The 24,870-nt window shown below is 40.9% G+C and overlaps 1 protein-coding gene across 3 annotated transcripts in view; it reads right to left on the reverse strand.

The window, feature by feature from the left end:
- The window catches only part of LOC145404139 (uncharacterized), a 59,936-nt gene that overhangs the window by 34,667 nt on the left and 399 nt on the right, over positions 1-24,870 (reverse strand). For all 3 annotated transcript variants that reach the window (XM_080275768.1, XM_080275766.1, XM_080275767.1), the window contains exons 2-4: positions 13,313-13,354; positions 10,323-10,412; positions 3,787-3,909 (exon numbers count right to left, since the gene is read on the reverse strand). In XM_080275768.1, the coding sequence (XP_080131894.1) occupies positions 3,787-3,909; positions 10,323-10,412; positions 13,313-13,315 (216 nt within the window). In that variant the 5' untranslated portion in view covers positions 13,316-13,354. The remainder of the gene's footprint in view (positions 1-3,786; positions 3,910-10,322; positions 10,413-13,312; positions 13,355-24,870) is intronic.

Genomic DNA, 24,870 nt, shown 5'->3' on the forward strand with positions numbered 1-24,870 from the left:
GGCCTGGGGACGAAATTTGAAAGCCGCGCGCTATGACGTCACCCTCTAACCTCTGGGTACATTTCCTGGGCGCATATTTCCATTCTGTGTGGGTATTTATCTCAGTATCACGGCCAGCCACCTCAGCCAAACAGCCCTAGTGAGATGGGATAGTTTAGGGTAGGTTAGGTTGCTGAAATTTTGCCTGGGAAGCACAGTGGGCATATTTTCGTGAAAAACCTATGGTTAGTTTTGAAACGAATGGGCAAGCGTTGTTCCTGGCTGAGGGTTCCTGGTGGTTTTTATGGATACGCATACAGAATGGAAATATGTTTTCTGGGCAAACTCAAGGCCGAACGGTTTGACGAAATTTATGGGTTTCGGCAATTTCAGGGGACAAAATGGAACGACAATGTATGCTAATCAGGAAAAAAAAAAAAAAAAAAAAAAATCCTTGCATTCTTGTTACAGTTCAGTTCCACATTCTTTGTTTGATTTCATGCTTCCCAACACATTCTGGACCAACTGGGCATATGGTTATCAGTCCTTTCTCATGCCTCATCTAGTTCTTACCCACAATTTTCATGAATTTTGCAGTTTTAAGGAACGAAATGGAACGAAAATGTTTGCTAATTAGAGGAAAAGTTACTCTTTCGTCCATGTGTTATTGTAGCGTTCAGTTCCACATTCTTCGTTCGATTGAATGCTTCCCAACACTTCCAACTAACTGAGCATACTGTTATCAATCCTTTCTCATGCTTCACCTAGTTCCACCCCACACTCATAATGGGTTTCGCAGTTTTAGGGGACGAAATGGAACGAAAATGTTTGCTAATTAGAAAAAAATACTTTCGTCAATGTGTTCTTGTTAGTGTTCAGTTCCACATTTTTCGTTCGGTTTCGTGCTTCCCAACACATTTAGGACCGACTGAGCATACGGCTATCAAGTCCTTTCTCGCGTCTCACAGACTCTACCTCACAGTCATATGGGTTTCGAGTTTTAGGAGACGAAACTGAACGAAAATGTTTGCTAATCACACACACACACACACAAAATACTTCTGCTCGTGTAAGTGAGCATTCAGTTTCACATTTTTCGTTCTTCCTGATAGTCTTATGTTTGTCGGATTACTTCTGGGTGGTAAATAAACGTTTCATACTAAATCTGTTTCCCCTGTCGTTTTAAGTTGTATTCCGCTGTCAACTTGTTTGACACATCAGGGTTACGGCGAAATTAGGGCCTGTCCTAACCTAAGTGTTTAAACTTGACCTAACTTAGCTTAACTATACCTTATAATTTAACCTAACCTAACGTAGCATCCAGTTGGGAAGTTGGGAGAAGAAAATCACCTTTGAGTACATCAAGACAATCATGTTATGGCTTAAGGAACGTGATGATAAAAAGTGGGAAATTTTTCAGCAGGAAAAGGTAATTTACCACCCTGATGATAGAAAAATACAGAAAACAAACTGGAGGAATATGAACTGAATTGGTAAAATTCTTCCACTGCTTTAAGCGTACAAATACCAGAATGGCAAAAGAAAAAAGAAAAACCATAGCATAAAAGAAAGCACCATCACAACGATTTGGAAGGACAGGGAGAAGATAAAGATCGTTCGTAGGAAGTGATGCAATCCTGGCAGCTGTGAAGGTTTATATGTTGTCCTGCAACTGACTGAGAAGCTTATAGGGCGTTATGTGGAGCATCAGAGAAAGCAAACTCTCACTTTTACCCCTTTTTACCATCTTACCCCACGTATTTACCTCCACCTATACGCACCATCAGGTAAAACACTGAAAGAGATATAACTGTCGTAATTAAAAACATCAGTGGTATTAAAAATGGCATTAACAAAAACAGAAGTTGGACTGGGTCAACACCACCTCCACTGAGTACCCTTTTGTTGATACGTAGCTCCACGGTATTTTACTCCCGCCTCCCAACCCCATGTGGCCTTCGGGAGAGACGTTAGGCTGTATAGTTAGACTAAAATTTACGGGTCTGGCTGTTTTAGGGAACAAAATGGAGCGAAAATGTTTGCAAACCAGAAAAAAGGTACTCTTTCATCCATGTGTTCTCCTGAGTTAGCGTTCCGTTTCACATTCTTCGTTCGGTATCGCTCATCCCAACACATTACTCTTCGTTCGGTATCGCTCTTCCCAACACATTTCGAACTGATTGAGCAGTTTAGCCATATGTTTAGTTTATCAGAAATGCGTTGGGAAACGCGATATCAAACGAAAAATGTGAAACTGAACGCTAACTCACGAGAACACACGGATTAAAGTAATTTTTTCTTGTTAGCACAAATTTTCGTTCTATTTCGTACTCTAGAACTGCCAGACCCATAAATTTTTGTCTAACCATATGGCCTAAGGTCTCTCCTGAAAGCCACATGATAAGAGAAGGCGAAACTTTGACAACAATATTGGGGTTGCGGGATGGGAGGAAAATACCGGGGAGCTACGTATCAACAAAAGGGTACCCATCCCAACTTTTATTTTTGTTAATGCTATTTTTAATACCACTGATGTTTTTAATTACAACAGTTATATCTCTTTCAATGTTTTACCTGATGGTGGGTGTAAGTGGGGGTAATTTACGTGGGGTTAGGTGGTAAGAAGGGGTAAAAGTGAGAGTTTTGGAATGTTGCCAGAACACATTGTACCATTATACATGTAAACATATTGTCTGAGTGACGCGGATTTGGGTACCACGGTCCTTGTCCAGTCCCTATTGCCCGCGGTACTCAAGGATTGAGTGTATATATATTGGTCCCTCCAAACAGGTACTGATATAAGCTATGCTACAAACAACCTTGTGAATGGAAAAAACTATTATTAATTATTGTCCCCTAAAAATGGTCCCTGCAGTCATAATTTATCTATGCAAACGCATAAAAGTCTTTTGCAGTGCCTAAAACATCATCATATTTTAGAACTGTATTTGATGAAAGTGGACATCTGAATAATTTAATAACACAAGCTGTTAAATCATTCAAATATATATCTTAAATTAGCGTATTCTGAAAGTGTTTACTAATACATGAATAACCATCCATCCATCCATCATCCAATCCTACATTGCCCCATGAGGAGCGTAGGAGCCCGGGGCTAGGCAGTTGGTCCCGACATTTAAGATGAGAGTGACCAGCCTCACTCATCCCTAAGTGGCATTACATGAGCAATCAACCCCAACCACCCCTTGGATATAAACCTTCATCGGCTCAATTCGACTGGAACGCAATAATTACCCACTAAACCACCAGGCGCCAAAATTTGGTTATGTGGTTACCACCCAGCGTAGTAAATGGTTTCCTGGTGTACGGGAAACCAATTGGCTTGTCACTCAGTGTAGAGTCACCCATAAGCAGAAGGAAGAGGAAAGAATGAAGGAAAGAAAGACAGAAGAAGGAGTGTAAAGTCACCTGTAGGCAGAAGGACAGGGAAAGAATGAAGGGAAGAAAGACGGAAGAGGATGGATGGAATGAAGGATGGAGGATAGGAAAGGGCAGACACTTGAGATTTGCACTACATCAAGTGATTGGATGGTGAGCGCCCCCACCTACCACATATTACATGAATAACAAAAGCAGCATATACAGGAGTCCCAAACAAGAAGGGATCCACAGTACATCCTTCTGCTGAAGACAGTAAGTAGTTACTACATATCTCCCAGACAAGATGGTTTAGCATTGGGCCCCTACACCATGCAAAGAGGAATAAGACAATAAAAGTTATCTGCTATCAGTGACAACTGTGTATTTCAACTGGGTCCCTTCTCATACCAAGTGATGTGACCTTACCTTGCCATAGGCGGTGTGAGAAACGGGGCCAGGCTGGAGGAGTTGGGAGTGAAGGACAGGCAGACTACCTCCACTGGCCATGGCTGTCCCCACCTCCACTGGGCTGCCCTCCTCCTGCCCACACTGGTCACCCACACCATGAAAAACAATAATGACTCTCACAAAAAAGAAAGTAAAATTTACATTTTTTAACAAGCACTAAGATAACAAAGTTTTCAATTACTAGGTACACTCCATATCTCCTCCCACCCCCACCCAAAATAATACATCATCATCAGCCGCTGAATGTCCACTGCAGAACCAGCCTATCCCAACCAAAGCGGGGAAAATACAGCCTGTGTATCTCTACCAAGTAGCTCAAGCTGTCTGGTAGAGACTGTATGTAGAGTGAGAAGTGCTTGTAAGTGTGACTGTAATATTGGAGTGGCTTTGGATGTGCGTGTAGTCTGTGACCCACGTGTAATTGACCTATATAAGCCAACTGGATGCAAACATACTTAATAGTATGAGGCACTGGTTCAATTACAGCACCCCTTATGTTCACCAAAGCAGTATTTGGCCAGATGAACACTCCCAAAGTTTACTACTCTGGCGGGGCGCAATCCCTCATCCTCCCATGCACGAAAACACACAATCTACCACTGTACCATGAAGACTCCAAAAAATATATATACTGTACTGTATATGGAAGTTGTGGAAGCAATGAAGAAAGTTAAATTGGGGAAAGCCCCAGGAATTGATTGTGTGGTGAAATGCTGAAGCATGGGGGAGAGATAATAATATAATGGATGTGGAAGACGTGCAGACTGGCCTGGGAGGAAGGAAGACTCCCGGAGGATTGGAAGTCAGGTATAATTATTCCATTGTACAAAGGCAAAGGGGAAAAAGAAGTGTGTGGTAATCATAAGGGCATTTGTCTTCTTAGTGTAATAGGAAAAGTGTATGGAAGGATACTTATTGACAAACAGAGGAATTAGTTGGAGAAGAACAGAGAGGCTTTAGGAAGTGACGAGGCTGTGCAGATCAGATATTCATTTTTAGATCTTTAGTGGAAAAGTTTCTAGAGAAGGGAAAGAAGTTGTATGCGGCCTTCATGGATTTGGAGAAAGCATATGACAGGGTGGATAAACAAGGATTGTGGAAAGCATTAAGAATATATGGAGTAGATGGGAAGTTGTTGAATGCTGTGAAGAGTATGTATGATGGTGTTAAGGCTGCAGTGCATGTGGATGGTGAACTGAGTGAATTTTTCTCTTTGAAGGTTGGGTTGAAACAGGGATGTGTCATGTCTCCATGGTTGTTCAATCTGTACATGGATGGGGTAATAAGTGATACAAGGTAGGGCAGTGGATGTTGGAGTGACCCTAGTGCAGTGGTTCTCAGCTCGTTTCAGGCCATGGACCACCAGCCCAATTTAAAAAAATATCGTGGATCATTTCATTTTTGAGTAATAAATAAAGCATAGACAACAAACATTTTGGTTAGAAATATATTTCTTACAAACAGAATTTCGAGAAGTGATATAAAATAATAGACAGCTGACAGTTTGGTCTGAAATACATTTCTTCCAAACATAATTTCCAAGAAATACATGAATACTTCTCTAACATTTTGCTGTGAAATTTATTTCTAACAAACAGAATTTTGAAATTATGTAGGAGTATACAACTAACATTTTTCTTTGCAACCAGACTTTTGGATTCTCTTCTCACTGCCAGCAGCCAGCCCTCTACAGCAAGTGCCGCACTTTCAAGCCTGTACCTTCCATGTGTGCACATGCATTTTACTGAATTTAGTTGTATGTATTTTCTTTGTATTTTCGTCGCAACTTAACTGCTTCAAGATGGCAAGCAGGAGTGGTTCTTCGGGTAGCAGAGGTAATGAACAAGAGCAGCCTGGCACCAAAGGAGAAATGGCAATACAGGAAAGGGCAGAAATACACCAAGTACACACTTGCTGACATTATGGCAATACAATGCAGAACTACAGTTACTTAACCACAATTATACTTCATAAAGTTTACTGGGGGTATGAGCAAAAAATCATGATTTTATGTAGTCAGGTTAGAAGGCCCCTGACCTAAACTAATTTTTCCCATGAGAAGTTCAGTTTAAATTTCGATGATCTGAATTTCGTGGTGATTTTTAGGTACCCATGCCCTTCGAAATTCGAGAATCCGCTGTATACATATATATATATATATATGCAAAGGTGTGTGTGTGTGTGTGTTATGTTGGCATAATTCCAATGTGCAAAATTTTTGCTGAACAGTAACTGGGGTACATGTTACAATAGTGCATTTATATTTAATTGACTAAGACTCCTACCCCCCTTTCATTTTAGTTGATGGCCAAATGAGGTCAGATTGAGGGGTAAATTTGACTAATAACCAAGGAGACTCATCCCTACCTCATAACTTGGGACACCACAACTTAGTATTTGAGTTGTGGGAATGGTCTAAGTCCATCAGATGAAAATAAACCAACTATAATACCAAAGTAGCCTCACAAACAACCAGAATGTCTGAAATACCAGATTAACCTTTTTGAATGCCTGGACTTTCCAAATACTGTACACTAAAATTTGGGGGAGTTCACCTAAATGTTGTTGTGGCACTTGGCTCATCTGGACAGTAACAAAAAGTTTAATCAATATATTACCCAAACTATGGCATCTGATGTAGTTACCGGTAAACACACCAGCAGCGGTGGGCAAGCTGTACTTTTAAAGTACCAGCGGTAGCAATGGCAGGATTGGTAAAAAACAGTACTTGTGGTAGTGATAGCGGTGCTGGTCAAAACAGTACTGGCAGTAGTGACAGCATTACAACTTTTGAAAAGTACTGGCAGTAGCGATTTTGGTACTTCCTAGCGGTGCTTTTTCATTAACTATTTGTGTCTTCCCTTAACCAAACCTATACAAAAGTCTTAGCACCAGAATAGTTGGGGCTCAAAGGTTTAATTAAATTTTTTTTTAAGTATTACATCTTATGTTATACAACCTGTCACTCACAAGTGCACCATTTTCCACATTCTGTTTACAACCTCTGTACTTCTGTGTTATTAATTTCCCATAAAAAATACAACCTTTTCGAAGTAATCATCACTCAGTCCTGCTCGTTTTGGTTAAAGGACATCTTTTCCCAACACCGTTGTTCTACTGCAGCCGTGACTGAAGGAGATCCGTGTGTTGAACCTAATGAATATATCAAACATTGCTTAGCATGGGAACATGTAGCTGCTTATGTCTATCTCTGGCCTCTCTTCCAGGAAACTTCTCACCAAATTCCAAGTCTCTTTGCTTTTCTTTCTACTGTCATACAATGCTTTGAGACAGTTTTCCACCTTGACCCTGTCCTCGTCAGACTGTTCAGCTTCAAGCTCCTTGCCACTGGTACTCTGCGTGTCTTCTTCTTCGCTCCTGGCTTTCTCCAACAAACTGACTAACTGGTTTGATACTCACCTCTTCATTTTTTCCAGACTGAGTGTGTCATCAATAAGCCACTCCGGCCAAAACACCAGTTTGAATTTGGGGTTGTTAGCAGGGCGTACTATGCTGCTAGGCAATTTGTTGATCATGGGTGGCATTGATCAGAGTTCACTGTCACTATTGGACAGTTTTTCTAAAAGTTGCACATTTTCACCAAAAAGTGCCGATTATCTCTATGGCTAAGGAAATGGCTAAAAAAAAAAGTACCGATAGTACCAGTAGTGGTACTAACCCAAAAAAGTACTGCCAACACTGGCAGCAGTACTAAAAAAAAGAACCTCCGGTACTTGTACCAGAGGTGCTGCCCACCTCTACACATTAGTGAATCCGAGACCTGCCAAAAATTATGTATTTATGTGTCTTGCATCAAATAACAACATGTGTTACTTGGATTATTGTTCTTTCAAGGGAAGTATCTTCAAGATAGCAGCTGGAAGTTCTAGGACAAAGGTGAGAGTTCTCACACACACGCTGTGACGGGATGCTAAAATTCTCCTCTAGATTTTGCTTACTCAGAAACTGTTGGGCAAATTAATGTATCCATCATCAACACTAAAATACCTTTAGAATGCTGTAAATCTTAGTGTCAGGATATTGAACCTTTCCAGGATGAGAAGTCAGCAAAATACCAAGTTGAACAACATGCAAAATACAGTATACTGGTTTGTGACTCTACACTGAGTGACAAGCCAAATGTTTCCTGTACACCAGGAAACCATTTATTACGCTGGGTGGTAACCACATACTGTAGAGTTTTGGCGCCTGGTGGTTCAGTGGGTAATTACAGCACTCCATTCAGACTGAGCCGGTGAAGGTTTATATCCAAGGGGTTTGGGATTTATTGCTCACGTAATGCCACTCAGGGATGAGTGAGACAGGTCACTCTCATCTTAAATGTCAGGACCAACTTGCCTAGCCTCAGGCTCCTCCACTCCTCGTGGGGCAATGTAGGACTGGATGAAGGATGGATGGACGGTTTGTGCTTACAACACAAAAATCACGTTCTATGCTTCTCTTTTATTTCTTCATACCTGTAGTATACAAATAAAGTTAATCCTCTTTAAAGCCAATGGTGTTATTTTTTGGTATGAAAATGAATTCATATCTACACCCCTGCATAAGGTCCTGCCCTGCACTGGACTTCACATGGACTAACTTTCATATGGATTATCACTAAGATGAGAAATTAGTAAAATCAGGCAAATACAGTACTGTACTGTACTCCACTAAATCAGAAAATGATTGCTTTGCAGATATTTCAGGCAGTTCAAATAATGGCATACATCCTGAAGTGTACTGGATTTAAATCTATAACCACAATATTAAGGGGAGGCAAAGGAAACTTTTAGGAAGTGGAGATGGTATGGGACATAAAGGCTTAACAGTAAATGCAGATAAATCAAAAGTGATGGTATCTCGGGTTGGTGACGGTGCTGTCAAAAAAGAGGGAGAATGGCCATGTGCATCTTGCCACATGGGCAAGGGAAGCAATTCCATTTTGTGCAATGTCTGTTATAAGTGGGTGCACAAGAGATGTAGTGGTACTAGGGGCAGACTGCGAGATAATGCTGATTTCATGTGTGCGATGCATCGAAGAGGGGATGTGGAGATGGTCAGGCGTGAAAGGATGAACTTGCTGGTGAGTCTCTTGAGTGTGTGAAAGAGTTTTGTTCATTTGGGAGACATGTTATGTGTTGGAGGTGGGGCTGAAGCTAGGTCTGTGGCTAGAGTGAAGAGCGGTTGGAAGAAGTTCAGGAAGCCATTGCCTCTCCTGACACTGACAGGGCTCTCCCTCTGTGCTAAGGGATCTCTGAATGCAGCATGCATTAGGAGTGTAATGCTGTAAGGTAGTGAGACCTGGGCGGTAAAGGAAAAGAATATTTGCAGGCTCAAACGTACAGAAATGACAATGATTAGGTGGATGTGGATGTGTAGAGCATCCCTGAGTGTGAGGCCTGGGGGGATCTAGGTTTACGATGAAAGAGTTGAGGGGTAAGATGGGACTGGAGTGTGTTGGTGCTGTGATGAGGAAGGGTGGATTGGGATGGTTTGGGCATGGGGAGAGGATGGGGGATGATAGTTCGATATGGAAGGTGAGAAGAGTTAATGTTGGGGGTGGGGTCACTGTGGGACAAGGTCTTTGAGTGTAACCTCAGGGATAAGGGACCGAATAGGAAAGCTACCCGAGATCGAGCAGCATGGACAGCCAGCCTTAGGTGACCAAGGCCGATGCATGCAAGCATGTTGGAGTCTTCAAAAACGAACGAACGAACGAATAAATATTAAATAATAATATGATACAATACTTCATCCACATTTAACAATGCACGATTTGGAACTGGCATTTCTAAAACTGGCATAAAGAAAAAAACTAAACTATTATAAACATTACCAACAGTAACTGACAAACTGTGGAAAATATACATACATTATACCATAACAAATAACAGAATGAAACTGCCAATAAATATACAGTAATTCCCTCACGAAAACATTACAAAAGACCAAGTCTTGTATTGCATCAACATTGAACTGAACAGGCAAGTGCTGGAAAATACAAAGTCCATATCACTGCTGGAATTATTGGAGAACACAATACAGAACTGCTTTCTACCCCTAACAGTTATAGATACTCATCAGATCAGGCCTGATGGTCTATTATACCTAACAGTATGAAGATCAAGTGCTGCACCCAACAGCTGCAGTCATTTAGAAGCAGTTGTAAGATTTTTCACAATGTACCGTAAGTACTATCGCTCAAAAAAGTATCCTAACTAAAGGGATACGAGTCATCTTGACACAATGGACAATGAAATATGGAATACCAACATTGTTCAAACTGCCCTATCATTGTGGAGTCCCGCATTCATGTGAGTAAGGATATATTTTTAAGCGATAGTACATCATGAGTTTAAGTCAACCACCTCCCTTTTATGTTCTGAGGTATTGTAGCCTAATCTCAAGCTCCTGCAACTCAAAAGGGGGAAAATGAGATTACCTGTTATACAAAAGTATCTGGAACCAAAAATCTCATTTACAGTACTCACAAAGCTCTCAGGAATCACACTGAAGTCTGATGCAATGCTCACTTCGTCGATGTCGCGTTTGGGCTGCTCCTCGCTATTCATTGGCTCGTCCTGAAATCATCCCATTATTATAGCAACTCAATTCTATTAAAGAGGAAATATGACAAACCCATTTCTTAACCCCTTCATCCACGGAACATTTTCTCTGTTTTATTCTTGGTATCTCCCATCCATTTTATCAGCTTAAGACCAACCTTTTGGACTGGAGGGATTAGATATAGCCTTAATTCCTTCACTACTACACATCCTTTCTAAACCAAATAAAATTATCTGGCAATAGCATGGATAAAATATGTCATTAAACTGATGGCGTTCAAGATGTCTGAGGAATGCTGTAGTGTATTTGTGCCTAACTCTACAAACTGCACAACACCAGAGCTAAGATAGTCTTGTAGACGTAAGGAAGATTCAAGTAACCATGTACCATTCACAAAATGAACTGGAATCAACAAGTAATATAAGCACCGCCACCAAATTTACAATATCCCTTTACTTAGCCAATTTTTGCCGGCACTAATAAGCAGCATTTAGTCCTTGCTGTAAGTAGGCATTTTATAAGATTTTTTTTTGCAATTTTGTTCATGATGAATCACAGAAAACTTCCCCTTACAGTTCCATGGCTACTTATAAGGTTGGTTAACCAGTTTCAACCATTTATAGTATCTGTTGTATAAGTACCCTGCACAGTAAAATTGTGATACACAAACACATCTCTGACTTGTAATGAGGACTGTCTGCATAGTGAAACTTCACAACAGTAAACTAACAGGGATAAGCTCCAATCTGAAAACACCTACATCGGTTCGTCGGTATACTGTACTTTCTAATATGTTACAGTATCATGCATGAAGAATTTTCTTATCCATTAACTCTCTTGGTATATGTGATGCTTGCCACTACTGAATAATTTTATTGAGCTTAGGAAAGTAACCAGTTGGCAAGGGGTTAAATGAGAGTTATGGTATGTCTAACCCCTTTATATATTCAGTTCATATTTAGATGAAAAATACAGGTAATCATAAACGGTAGAGAGCTGGTAATACCTATGCACAGAAAGAGATGTGACCTAAGCAACATACTGCAATATCACAGTGCACGACTAACATTTTCTTGCAATAAGCTGATATACATCCATGTGCAACATTCCTATTATAAAAATGAAAAAATATAACCTACAGCAATCTGGTGATGAGTCTGTGAAGATGGTCAGATGAGTGTTACCAGTACCTGACAGCACCAAACCTGAACCGAACAAACAAAGACACCGATAGTTTAAGAAAAATCCTTCACTGACTGGCCTGTCTTGTGTAGTGATACAATATTTGATCACTTACCGTCCTTCAATTTCCCATACGCACACATGCTGGTAAATGTACACAAATATGGATGATGGCAGGGGGGAAAAAAAAAAAAACCTTTACACTTACAAATAACCCCCAAGTGCACACATCACAGGGAAATAGAGGCAGGACAGTACTGTTGCCTCTGTGTAGCTTTGGATGCTTAGTGCTGCCAAATGTACAAAAGCCTCTCTCACCCCACCAGAGCAGGTTAAGGAGGACTTAGGTAATTTTTAGAAAAGCACTGTATATCAGCCACCTTACAAATAATACTCTGGCCCACACTCTTGGTCCAGTTTCCTATATCTTCCTTCATCTCACCTGTGCAGTTTAGCAGGACATACCAGTATTCTTGTCCGTCACAATGAATTATCTGTTTAGATCTCTGGTGGTACTATTCCTACACATTAACTCATTCAGCAACAATCCAAATAAGTATGCAGAAACAGTAATAATGTGTTCAATAACACTAATGGTAACAATAATAATAATAATACTGCTAAATAATAATCTTATTACCCCTTTAATCTACTGAAGTTCTTTATATTTTATTCTTGTTATCTTCAGGTGCTTTAATTCTACTTATAAGAAACACTTTAAACAGGACGGGTTCAATATAGCCACCATCAACCTAACATTAACTGAAATCCCAAAAGCTGAATAAAATGGTCTGGAAGCAGCAAGAATAAATTAGCAAATAACTATAACTCATTAAAAGAAAACAAACAACAGCTGAGCAACAATGACAGCACAAAACTACCAGTACAAAAAGCATAAGCTACTGCATGTTACTAGACTACTGTACATATTATGCATAAAAATGAAGAAAATAAAAGGTGTACACAGTATCCACACTATTATCGCTGTAGTGTAAAGACTACAAACTAGTACAACACACACTGTGCCTGTCCTACAAAAGTAACACAAGAAACTTTTCAAGTATTGGTATATTTTCTTGGGTAAAACAATATAACTAAAAATCTCTAGACAAGTTTCCCAAAAGATGATAATTTGACTCCACTTAACTCATTTAATAATTAAAAAAATTATAAAAAGTTGCAAATAATCAAGAAAATTATTCTCCATCAAAAAAGATCAACCCTAAGCTTACTGTAGCAGCATCATTTTACTCTCTACACATTCATAAGTGGACTGGACAATTATCCTTCCTACACTTTTTGACAATTTTTTCCATTTCATCATTACCCTGCCTTTATGGCTCACGTTCTGCTAACTCCCATGAGTGATTATCTGAGCACAAAAAATTTGCAAAAAAATATTATGTGCCATACATATATATATTAATTAATGTATGATAAACAAATAACCATAAAGTAACCCTCGTTGAATTTAATTACAACCCAAACACATATGTATTAAACAGTACATGCACAAACACCATTAAGATGTAGCTAGGTATGGTTAACATATAATGTAATAAATATATACAGTATATGTTTTATCTGTATATGAAAGCTAAGTTCTTGGCCTGTGGTCCTGAATGCTTGTTACTGAGTTGCATTCAGTGAGGCCAGCTGTAACAGAATCACTGAAATGAAGCAAGAGAGAGCGTCACTGAGCCACATGAAGCGCCCAGACTATGGCCCTTACCATGATGCTTCAAGTCTTACGCTACCCGGCCACCAGTCACACCTGAATGGAAGAAAATGCAAAACAGTGAGGGGGAAAAACATAAGAGAAATGCACCTTCAAGGAATCTTAGGTAAAGTTGTGTATATATTTTATGTTCTCTGTATGAAGCTGTATGTCTTTAACTTCATGAAAATACAGTTTATACCTTAAGGATTTCATTGTGGATACAAATAGATCACTTTAATTAACTGAAGATTTCTGGTACCCAATGGAATGAAATGCAGTAGTCTGAATAAATCTGGATTAGGTAATTCCAAACAGTGTACAAAGCTAACAACCAGACATACTGTAACAAAGAAAGTTTTCTCAACAATACCTATACTTGTAACATTTATTTACTACTGTAGTGCATTTTACAGTTATTAGCACATTCATGAGGTAAAGGCACCTCTACGGCAACAATGGCACTCCTAATCTTCACCATATTATTTCATTTTTGGTTTTATGTCTGTTCTCCTCATAACATTCGTCAGACAATGTGATGTACTCAACACTTTTGCTAACTTTCCTATCACGACTTAACATGTTTTATCTGGAGATTATATAGTAAGGAAAAGTTTCAACTACATATTATACAAGACATCACAGCTAAAATAATGTACTGTATCTGCACAGCATGTATGGTAATCACCCAATAATCTAGATCTCCACTATCAGAACAATCCATTATCCGTATACAGTAATCACTCTAATATCCGCACGCCCAATAACCGAACATCCCCACTAACCGAACCTTATCGTCCTGGGATCAAACATTCCCAAAATGGTCCGAAAATCCAAAAAAACTGGAAAAAAAAATCGATTTTTTGCCATCCGTAATTTGAACTTGCCGCGCGCGCCGCGTGAGAGCATTGTTTTGGTTCGTCATTCCTCCGACGTCCGATAGAGCGCCGCTGCATCCTCCCCACTTCCCGCCTGTCTCTCACCGCGACAAGACCTGCGCTGTTCGCCATGGCTGCCCACGTGCTCGCTTTTGTGGTGGTGCCGTACTTGCTGCAAGGCCTCCTGCTGCTCTCTGCCCTACTCTTAGTGTGTGTGATGATGGCCCCGCCTCCTGAGAAAAGGAAGAGAGTGGTGTTGACTCTGGAGAAGAAACGGGAGATATTGGAGAAGGTTGATGCGGGTTGGTCTTCCTCTCGCATTCTCCGCGAGTTCAACCTGGCCCGGTCGACTTTGTTCGATATCAAGCGTTCCCGAGACAAGCTCATGCAGTACACGGCTGACTTCTCGTCGAGAAGCAAACGCAACGTGGAGAGGAAGGTTATGTTTACCCCCAAGTATGCAGAGATCGACCGCTCCACGTTGATTTGGTATCGACAGCAACGTGCAGCTGGTGTGATGGTACGTGGAACGGAGCTGAAGGCTGCTGCTGAGAAGTTTGCAAGGCTTCACGGCGCCCCCTAGACTTCAAGGCATCCGAGGGTTGGCTCTTCGCGTTCAAGTTGCGACATGGCCTTACTAACCGTAAAGCACATGGCGAAGCATTGGACGCTAACGAGGATGGAGTGGACGAGTTTCGGCACAAGGTGAAAGGCTTGATCGACAGGGAGGGCCTCACTCTCGGTCAAGTCTATAACGCTGACGAAACTGGCCTATTCTATCGCTCGGTGCCAACGAACACTCTCGCCGATGAGACGGAGAAGCGTGTACCTGGCCGCAAGCTTTCTAAGGAACGGATATCTGCTTTGTGTTGTGCCAATGCTAATGGCATGCACCGGCTTAAGCCCGTTATTGTTGGCCGTGCAAAGCAGCCTCGGTGCCTTCGTGGGGTGATGGATGTCCTTCCTGTCGTATGGTACCATTCTTTGAAAGCATGGTTCACAGCTGTGATTTTCAAAGACTGGTTTCACCATCACTTCGTCAAGGAGGTCATACATTACCAGACGAAGACACTGGGAATTCCTCGCGACCAGGTAAAGGCTCTCCTTCCTCGACAATGCACCTGCCCACCCGTGCGACAAGGACTTGGTTGCTGAGAATGGCCGTATTAGGTGCATGTTTCTGCCACCTAATACGACTGCTCTCATTCAACCAATGGACCAAGGAGTGATCGTGGCAACAAAGCGCCTGTACCGTCGGAAGTTCCTGGACGAGGTGATGGTGGTTCTCGAGGACGAGGACGAGCGCAGGGAAGGACGTGACACTCGAGGCAAGCGGACTTTGGAAAACCTTCGCCGCTACAACATCAAGTCTGCGCTGTACAACTGGGCTAGTGCATGGAAGGAAGTCCCCAGAAAACTCTTGAAAATGGTTGGTCTCGTCTGCTTCTCGGAACAGATGTGGAGTACGATTTCCTAGGGTTTGACGTGGATGACTTCCATGCACGGCTACGTACACACGGCGACGATGTTGATGTGGACGATGTTCGTGAGTGGTTGGACGACGACGAGGGCGATCCTAGGTATCAGACGTTGTCTGATATCGAGATCGCGTCTTCGGTTGCTGGTGTCAGTCCCGAACTTGAAGATTCCGACGACGAAGGTGATGATGATGCAGACTCCGCCCAGCAGGACACTACTCCAGCCATCCCCAAGCTGAGCGCACTCCGGGAACATCTAGAGTTCGTCCTAGACTACCTGGAACACCAGGACTGCGACAGGGAGATGGGGCCCTTGGGACTGTGGAGGAAGTGCGTGCTTTCCGGCAGCGCATCATCAATCGCCAGAATCGTCGGTCCCTTGCGTCAGTCAACGATTGACAGTTTTTTCAGGCCCGTGACCCCGCTGTGCCAAGCCTTGGTTCCACTCCGTTGCCTCCCCAAGACAGGCCCTCATGCTCCGAGCCACAGCCCAGCACATCAGCTACAGTGGAGTCACCGCTCGACGTGAGTTTGCGGCTGTCTTCAGAGTCTTCTGTAGTCGGTACGCCATCACCACTACCCACCGATGCACCCCTTGGACGCCTGCCAGTGATACTCTCGGGCTCTGACAGTGAATAAACAGCAAGAACTTCTCCACTAGACCACACGGGAATTTTGAGTGTTGTGCAGTGAAAAACGGTGTGTTGTGTTAAGGTTTTCAAGTTGGGAGAAAAGACTAAGTAGAAAAGAAATTTAACGTAACTAACCTTCTTTGTTTTGGCTTTGGAAAATTAAAAAAACTGGGGAAAAGTTAATGTGCAACACTTAAATTTAATGGAACATTATTTGGACTAAAGTGAACACTGTGAAAAGAACGGACTTCTGTGTGTTAGTGACTAAGTTCAGTGCAAGACTTCAGGAAGAGTGTAGTGCAAGTGCTTCAGGAAATCGTTCTTACTGTCAGAGTCCGAGAGGAGGCGGTTATTCATCGAGGTGGCCAGGGACTTGCTGTAAGTAGCCAAAATGTTTCATGTTGTACTATTTCCCATACTATATTTACCAGAATGTTTCATATTGTATTTTTTCCCATACTATACTTACCAGAAAGTGTCATACTGTACTTCTTTCCATACTAAACTTACCTCATGCATGTGCAGTAGGAATGTGTTTTTCAGAGTTCGGTTAGGTTCGGTTAGGTTAGGTTCGGTTAGAGTCCATAAGTACCAGAATGTTTATTAATGTATGAACATACTTCTAAACCCACATTTTATGTTTCTATTGCATTTATTTCAGTCATTTATGTGCCTTATTGGTGTGATTTGGGTGTTAAATAGGTGCTATGCATGTCCGGAGGGAGTTGTATAGGTGTTTCTCTGTGTTAGGGTCCGTAAGTACAAGTCCATAAGCTGGGGCCCAATATCCGGACAAAACCAATATCCGAACCTACCGATGGCTCTATTGATCCGGATATTGGAGTGATTACTGTACTGTGATCTGGCTGCATTAAATCATTAATCGAACATTTTTTCACAAAATCCGGACCAAATTCTTGCCTCCAAGGTGAAATTTTGGCAGCACGAACCTTTCTCAGCCAGGTGAGTGAGAATAGTCCAGTGGCGGCATACTGCCTGGCTCCATAGATCACCTACCATCCGCTAGAGACTCCCTAAGTTGTTCTCATATCCTGCGCGACCACCACTGAGGAAACATCTCCTCCATGAAAGTTGTCATGGTGGTGCATGTGGTTGCTTTTGTGGTGATCCCCTACCTGCTTCAGGCCTTGCTATTCCTCACATGCCTCATCCTAGGACATGTGATAATGGCCCCACCACCATGAAAAAGGTAGAGGGTAGTGTTGACTCTGGAGATGAAGCATGAGATCCTGGATAAGACTGATGCAGGATAGTCCACTTCCCAATCTTAATGGAGTATGACCTGGCCCATTCAACCCTACATGACATCAGGAAATCTCGCGACAAACTCACCCAGTACAAGGCACACTTAAGCAAGAAGAACAGATGCAGTACCAAACAGAAAGCTATGAGTTTGCCCCAGCATGTTAATGTTGACCATCTGACACTGATTTGGTACCGCCAGCAATGGGCTGCAGGTGTGCTAGTGTGTGGCACCGAGTTGAAAGTCACTGCAAAGAAGTTTGTTTGCATTCACAACGTCCCAAACTTCAATGCATCCGAAGGTTGGTTCTTCTGGTTCAAGCTTCGACATGGCCTTACAAACTGTGAGATCCATTACATTTTGTGTGCCCACTACCTTTTTCTTGTGTAGCCAGTTTTATTCTAGCTGACTATACTGTTCCTTGGTTTTATTCTAGCTTACTGTATTCTTCCATAATTTTATTCCATTTTATCATTATGTTTTGTGTGCCCACTGCCTTTTTCTTGAGTACTGGTACTGGTGTTATTCTAGCTGACTGTACTGTTCCTTGATTTTAATCTAGCTTACCATACTGTTTCATGATTTTACTCTTTTACCATGATTTTATTCCACTTTGTCATAATGTTTTGTGTGCCCACTGCATTTTCTTGCATAGCTGGTCTTATCATGTACAGTACTGTGAAGTATGGTATATTTTCAGGTCACTGAAGGGTATGGGCCTGCAATGGTGATTGCTTGTCTGTAGTTGATGGGTCTGCTTGATCATGGTACTGTAATTGCTTGGTTGTTCTATAAATTTATAGGTCTGTTTCACCAGATACAGTAGTGTATAACACCAGGAACAAGTGCTGCGCAATGTACTGTAGTGGCCTTTTACAAGGGCTTTCAAAGTTAGGGTACCATATGTAAGAAGGGGGGACCAAGGGAGAATTCCATTATCCGGACAGAGCCATTACCCAGACATGCCTTTGGCTCTATTATGTCGGATAATCGAGTGATTACTGCACACATATTATACTGAACTGCAGGGGCTATCAGGGCAACCTAAATGCTGTACAGCAGCTCTACAATTGCAGTACAGTAAAACCTCTACAATTCATCATCCATCAAGTCGGAAACCTCTACAACTCGGGAAGGCGCCAAAATATTCATTTAAAAAATCAAAATTCAAAAATTCCCAAATATGTGCACATGAGAGGAAGAGAGTTGGCAAAAATTCCCCCAACTCGGTAAGATGCCGAGTTGTACAGTAATGTTTAAGTGTTTAGTGTTTAGTTCCCCAGTATAGTACAAGTGATAAATACATTACAGTAATGGCCTTTATAGTGTTAATTGTGCTTTACATAGTGTACAGTGTCAAGTACAGTACAGTAAATGTGTGCCCAAAAGTGATCTTGAGGCCCCCTAACACCTCCAAAAACTACCAAAAGTCCTCCTCCATGCCTGACCCTACAACTGCATGGAATCATGGTAAGACGGCTTTTACTGTTTATTGTAAAAACTTATAATTTTTTTCCATTTTTTCCTTTTTTGTATGTGTTTGCTGGGGGAGGAACTTAAAGTTCATCCCTACAACTCGGCAAATAGGCTAACTCGGCAAGGCTTGCACATGTATTATGCCGAGTTGTAGAGGTTTTACTGTATCAAAGTATCTGGATCATGGTACAGTTATTTATATTAGCTAGATGTTTCTGTAAATGGGACTACAGTCCTGTATCTTGGGTACATGAATCCCTGCATAATGGCTATAGCTGGTACTGTCTGTTACTTGTGAACAAATCTGGTCAATTCTGGAAGTCCCTTTTTGTATCTTCCCACCTTTCTATGACTGATAATATAATAAGTGACAGCCAGATGCACATTATCACTGTGAGGTTGAATTTCATTTGAGTATGATCCATTAAGCATACAGTAAAAAAGCTAAACTGTGCTGATTTGCCTTTACTTTAAAAGAGATTATTTTATACCTATAATTCCATTAGCTACTTCAATTTAAACAAGAAAGCATTTAATATACAAGTTCCAAATACACTAAAAGACACTCAGCTTCATCTGATATGGCATATATCTGTACTGATAAATATAAATTGTGCAATGTAGCATGTCAGCACCAGTCATGCAGTAAGCCAAGGGTGTGAAACAAATGGCTATATATATATGGCATGCACTACTTCACACAGTGTTGAGCATGCTGTCCCTGTGTGTCTACAATCTGATGGAACAACAGGTGATGCAAAAATGACAATAAAACATAACATCAATCAGAATCACAAAAAACTAGACCATTCAATAAGATCACTCTGTATCCTCCACATACAGTACGGTACCAGTATTCCAGTGTTCCACTATTTCATCACTGGCTTCATCATAACAATTCATACGGCCTAATCTGGAAAATGTATTATGCATCTAGTTGTATTGTTGACTTGCTTATGAGTATTATTAATTATAACCTGAAACCACATGTACTCAGTGGCATATGAAGAAGGGGATAAATTAGAAAATACAACCACAGCAGTCTGGTCAGCAAAATACTGCCAAATCATTTTAACACTGGCTGTTTTATTGCATCATGTCCTTGGTTTAACTCCTTCACTACAATGACATCTTTTTAATTTTAACTGTGCCAGAGTAGACACTTTCAATGAACTTAAGGCACGATTCCACCGAGGCAACATTTCGGCAACATGTGGCATGCTGCATTGTCGCATAGACCAAGTGTGTTCCAACCAGGTCAACACAAGGCAACATGTAGCATATGACTGGGTGGCATGCAACAGGTGGCAACAAGTTGCCCGTAGAACGTGACGCATGCGACAAGATCTAGCCTGTTGCCTAGTGTTGCCGGCCTTCCCACCAGTCGCGGGAAGGATTCGATGTTGAAAGCAACAAGATGAATTGGTATCAAGAAAAAAACGAAGAATTTATAGAAGAATATAGAAAACTTGTTGTTCCATGGGATATATGCTTGGAACAATACAGGAATAACCAGGCTAAACTAGATGCATTGCGGGGATTAGCCAAGAACACACTCACACTCTCTCTCTCTCCTTTTGTCTTGTCGCTTCTCTCTTCCCTTCTTCTCTTCTCTCCGTTCCCCCCCGTCTCTCTCTCTCTCTCTCTCTCTCTTCGCCAGTCCTAATACTGTGCCAACACAAGAAAATCTTTCATCTGTTACATTATTCTCTCTATCCTGTCTCTTGTTAAGCTAAGGTACGGTACTTCAGAAAATTTTTGCATTCGTGCCTTCTTCTTGACGGCAAGCACTCAGCACTCGTCTTTCTATACATTCAAACCTTTTTATAAGTTATTCGAAAGTGTGTGTGTGTGTGTGTGTGTGTGTGTGTGTGTGTGTGTGTGTGTTTGTGTGTGTGTGTGTGTGTGTGTGTGTGTGTGTGTGTGTGTGTGTGTGTGTGTGTTTTACACGGTATCTACTTGCATGATTTTTTGTTAAGCTCTGTTTATCTACATATCTGTCTGTCTGTCTGTTACATTGTGTTGACAACTGGCTCAGTTTTGTTGAACCAGTGGAAATGGTTTTGTGGCATTCAACATAAACATTGGCATGTAGCATGCTACATGAAACAACAATGTTGACTTGTCGCAGTCAACATGTCTCATGGTTGAATGCCGCATTCAACATACATGTTGAAAGCCAGGCAGGTTGCATGCTACATGTTGCCTATGTTGCCCAGGTGGAATCGCGCCTTTATGAGAGACCTGTGGTAGTGAAGAGATTTTTAAAAATATATATATATATATATCTCCATTAACCCCTACAGTGTGATGATTTGTTTATTTTTTCATTCTACAGTTTTGAACATATTTTTATTCAACTCGGAAGACACCTCTCAAAGTGAAGGAAGTGTAACAGCATAAGCAGGGATAAAATAAAGACTTCTTAATGTATGGGCCATAAACTTTTTGTAGAACTGTAATAATTTCACAATTCAGTATCAACCAAAAACTTCATGCTGTTTCAATACTGAAGCATGACTATAACTCATCCACCTTATTTTGGCATAGTTTTCCATCTTTTTGCAGCTTCATTCCCCTATCTCAAAGGCAGAATGAGATAATACCTTGACCCAACACCCTTTCCAAAGCACTTCTTTATGACTACCATCATATTCTAGTGTTAATCTTTGCTACACTTCATCATTCCAGATGGAGAGATGATAATCAAGCCAAGTTAAAGTGAACATATATCACAAGTAGCCAGGCACTGTATCGCACTACAGTAACATCATATAGTACTTGTTGCCCAATGACTGGATACACACAATTTCACACGATGCAATACGTGCATACGAGCATATCTTAGTTGCATTTTTAATTGGCTAACATTACAAGGTGGGAGACCAGTCTTCAACCAACTCTTTCCCTCTCTCTCTCTCATACATATCATCATCATCATCATTCCAGACCTAGTTCCACTGAGCTACATAAAACTATGGTACATCAAGGGAGGGAGGGGCAGGGGGGAATTATCAATACCAGCACTGGCAGAGTCTCAGTTTCAAAATAAGATACAGTATTTATCAAACATGGTCATCAGAATGTACAGTACTTGCAAATATTTGTTAAACCGGGTGTTGTGTTCTGGCAAAGCTGGAATCATATTAGATTACTGAGAAAAAAAAAAAAAAAAAATCCAGAGGAATGTCAACCAGACCACAAATGCATTGAGAAAATAATTCCCTTTTTTTCTGGCCTTCCTCTCAACCAGAGACCTACAGGATGGATTTATGGAGAAAAGAACTAGTACACTGACAGAACTGGCCTACACCAGAGTTTCACTACTGGAACCCAACTCTGTATTTTGATAAATTAGGAAATGACAATCTAAAAATACTGTAGCATTTGATTACGTGACACCTTAGTAGATTGTGGTACAACATACATTATTGCACTTTTACATCATGGCTCTACTGTAACTTTTTTTTTTTTTTTTTTTTTATAACAGAACGGAGGAAGGAAAAACAAATGGAGAAAAAAAAATAATCCATACACCAGATTACTGGTGTCCTCTGTTCATAAATGCTATGAAAACTACCATGATAAGATGTCTGAAAAAGCAAAAGGTTTTTAAATCCCAAACTATCATCATCATCAACTTCATTCAATCTGGCATCATGAAGAAATCAGAAGTACAGCTCCTTAATTTTTTGGGCGATGTAAATCTTAACAAGACAAGATACCCCAAGGTCAGCTACCACTCTTCCTGTGCAACTGGAGGCTGTTTGCAGCACAAACTTTAAGGTGACATAAGTCTCAACATTCCATTACAAATGTTGGGAGAGGGAGGTCTATCCAGTTTTCTTATTCTCACACTTTGGAACTCCTCCAAATGGATGATGTTATGTTGTACTGTAGTTTAATACTGCTACTGCCAAATTAGTATAATTATCTTAAGAAAGGCATCTTGTACGGAGGGGTTTGTAGAAATGTTTCTAGTCAGCCGTGGCAAACCTAAAAAAACTGATTATTTTTTGGCCAATACTGAAAGCTTTTTCAATGGGGATATAGTAGTTTGGGTGGCATTCAACTATTGTGTGTAATGTAGATCTGAATCAATAACTACCAGTACTTACAATTTTACACATTTCAATGTACAGTAACTGGCTCCAAGTGAAAAGGGGCTATGAAAAAATAGCCAAATTGAAATATATATACCCCGTTTGGGATACATGGCGTCTGGCAATGAATGAATGAATGAATATATATATATATATATATATATATATATATATATATATATACACAGTATATATACCTATATATATACTGTAGTTAGATAGACAGATAGATTATTTTCATTTCTGAAGACTCCAACGTGCATGGTCACCTAATGGTGGTTCTCCATGCAGCTTGATCTCTGCCAGCTTCCCTATTTAGTCCCTTAACCCTAATGTCACAATCAATGACCTTGTCCCAGTCTTTTTCGGTCTACCTCTCACTACCCTACCCCCAACACTAACACTTCTCACTTTCTGCACCTAATTATCATCCCCCACCCTCTCCACATGCCCAAACCATCTCAATCCACCTCTCCTCATAACAACACCAATACACTCCAGCCCCATTCTACCTCTCAACTCTTTCATCATAAACCTAGCCCCCCCTTGCCTTGCACTCAAGAATGCACTGCACATCCACCTAATGACTGCCATTTCTGTACATATGAGCCTTCAAGTATCCTCTTCCTTTACTCCCTGGATCTCATTACCATACAGCATTACGCTCCTAACACATATACCAGTATAATATATATATATATATATATATATATATATATATATACACAGTACATACGGTACATACATATATCCCAAAAAAGACCAAGACCTATTGTACATAATGCAAGCACATTCCACCAGTAATGCTACCGTACTGGTGCAGTACTGTACACTCGTCTACTTTGCATGTTTTTAGTTTGCATTTTACCTTGTTTGCGTGCTCCAATACTGAAAATATTACTGTAGCTATACAGTACTTTATTGTACAAAAAATTACAGCCCTCACTGGTTTGCAAAGCAGATCCAATGGCAGGAACTGGATGTTTCCACTGTCTGCAGTGACAGTGAAAATGTTAACAGATGCCCTAAGGAACCACAGTAGGACACTACAGCCTCGTATGCCTCCTCCCTCCTTCCCCATGAGCCCAGCCTGCCCTCAAGTCAAGGTATTACATGCACCGATTGATTTTTTTTAAATGATCATACTTATCTTTCTTGCAGGAAATATACTTCAACACTATGTAATTGTACCTGTAATATAGAACTGTAAATGATGGGAGGAATTTGGGAAACTGGGAGAGAAAAATTTGTAACTCAAGTGAGGTGTCCACCATTTACCTTTTCATACATGCTTTTCTGGGGTGACTACTTTGTGATTTTGCAGTCTGCATCGCAATGTTCTGCCAACACTCTCATAAAGTAGGTGAGCGTACTGTACTCACTTTGGAAATGAGTTAATATCCAAACTCTCTGTAGGCCTATTATTTAACACAACATTTTCTTCATGTAACCAAACTCTGTATCAATAACTGGCCTATAATAGCAATCCAGCAATATTTCCATCCCAATTTTCCAAAACTCACTTCTTACACTACATCCATCCAAACTTCACATATATACCTATTTTACAGAAACATGTCCATACTTCCAAACATCTTACGTTTTGCTCACGGTGAGGATACAAAGGCTAGTCCTGTAACTCAACCCACTGCTGCATGCCAACTGACTTCTCGCACCAACAGAGGAAGAAATTGCAGAAGAAAAAAAAATGGGGGGATTACAGATCTCCGCGTGACTCCATG

This window comes from Coenobita brevimanus, chromosome 62 (genome assembly GCF_032717465.1).
Source record: "Coenobita brevimanus isolate Jiangsu-jjx chromosome 62, ASM3271746v2, whole genome shotgun sequence".
Lineage (NCBI taxonomy): Eukaryota > Metazoa > Arthropoda > Malacostraca > Decapoda > Coenobitidae > Coenobita > Coenobita brevimanus.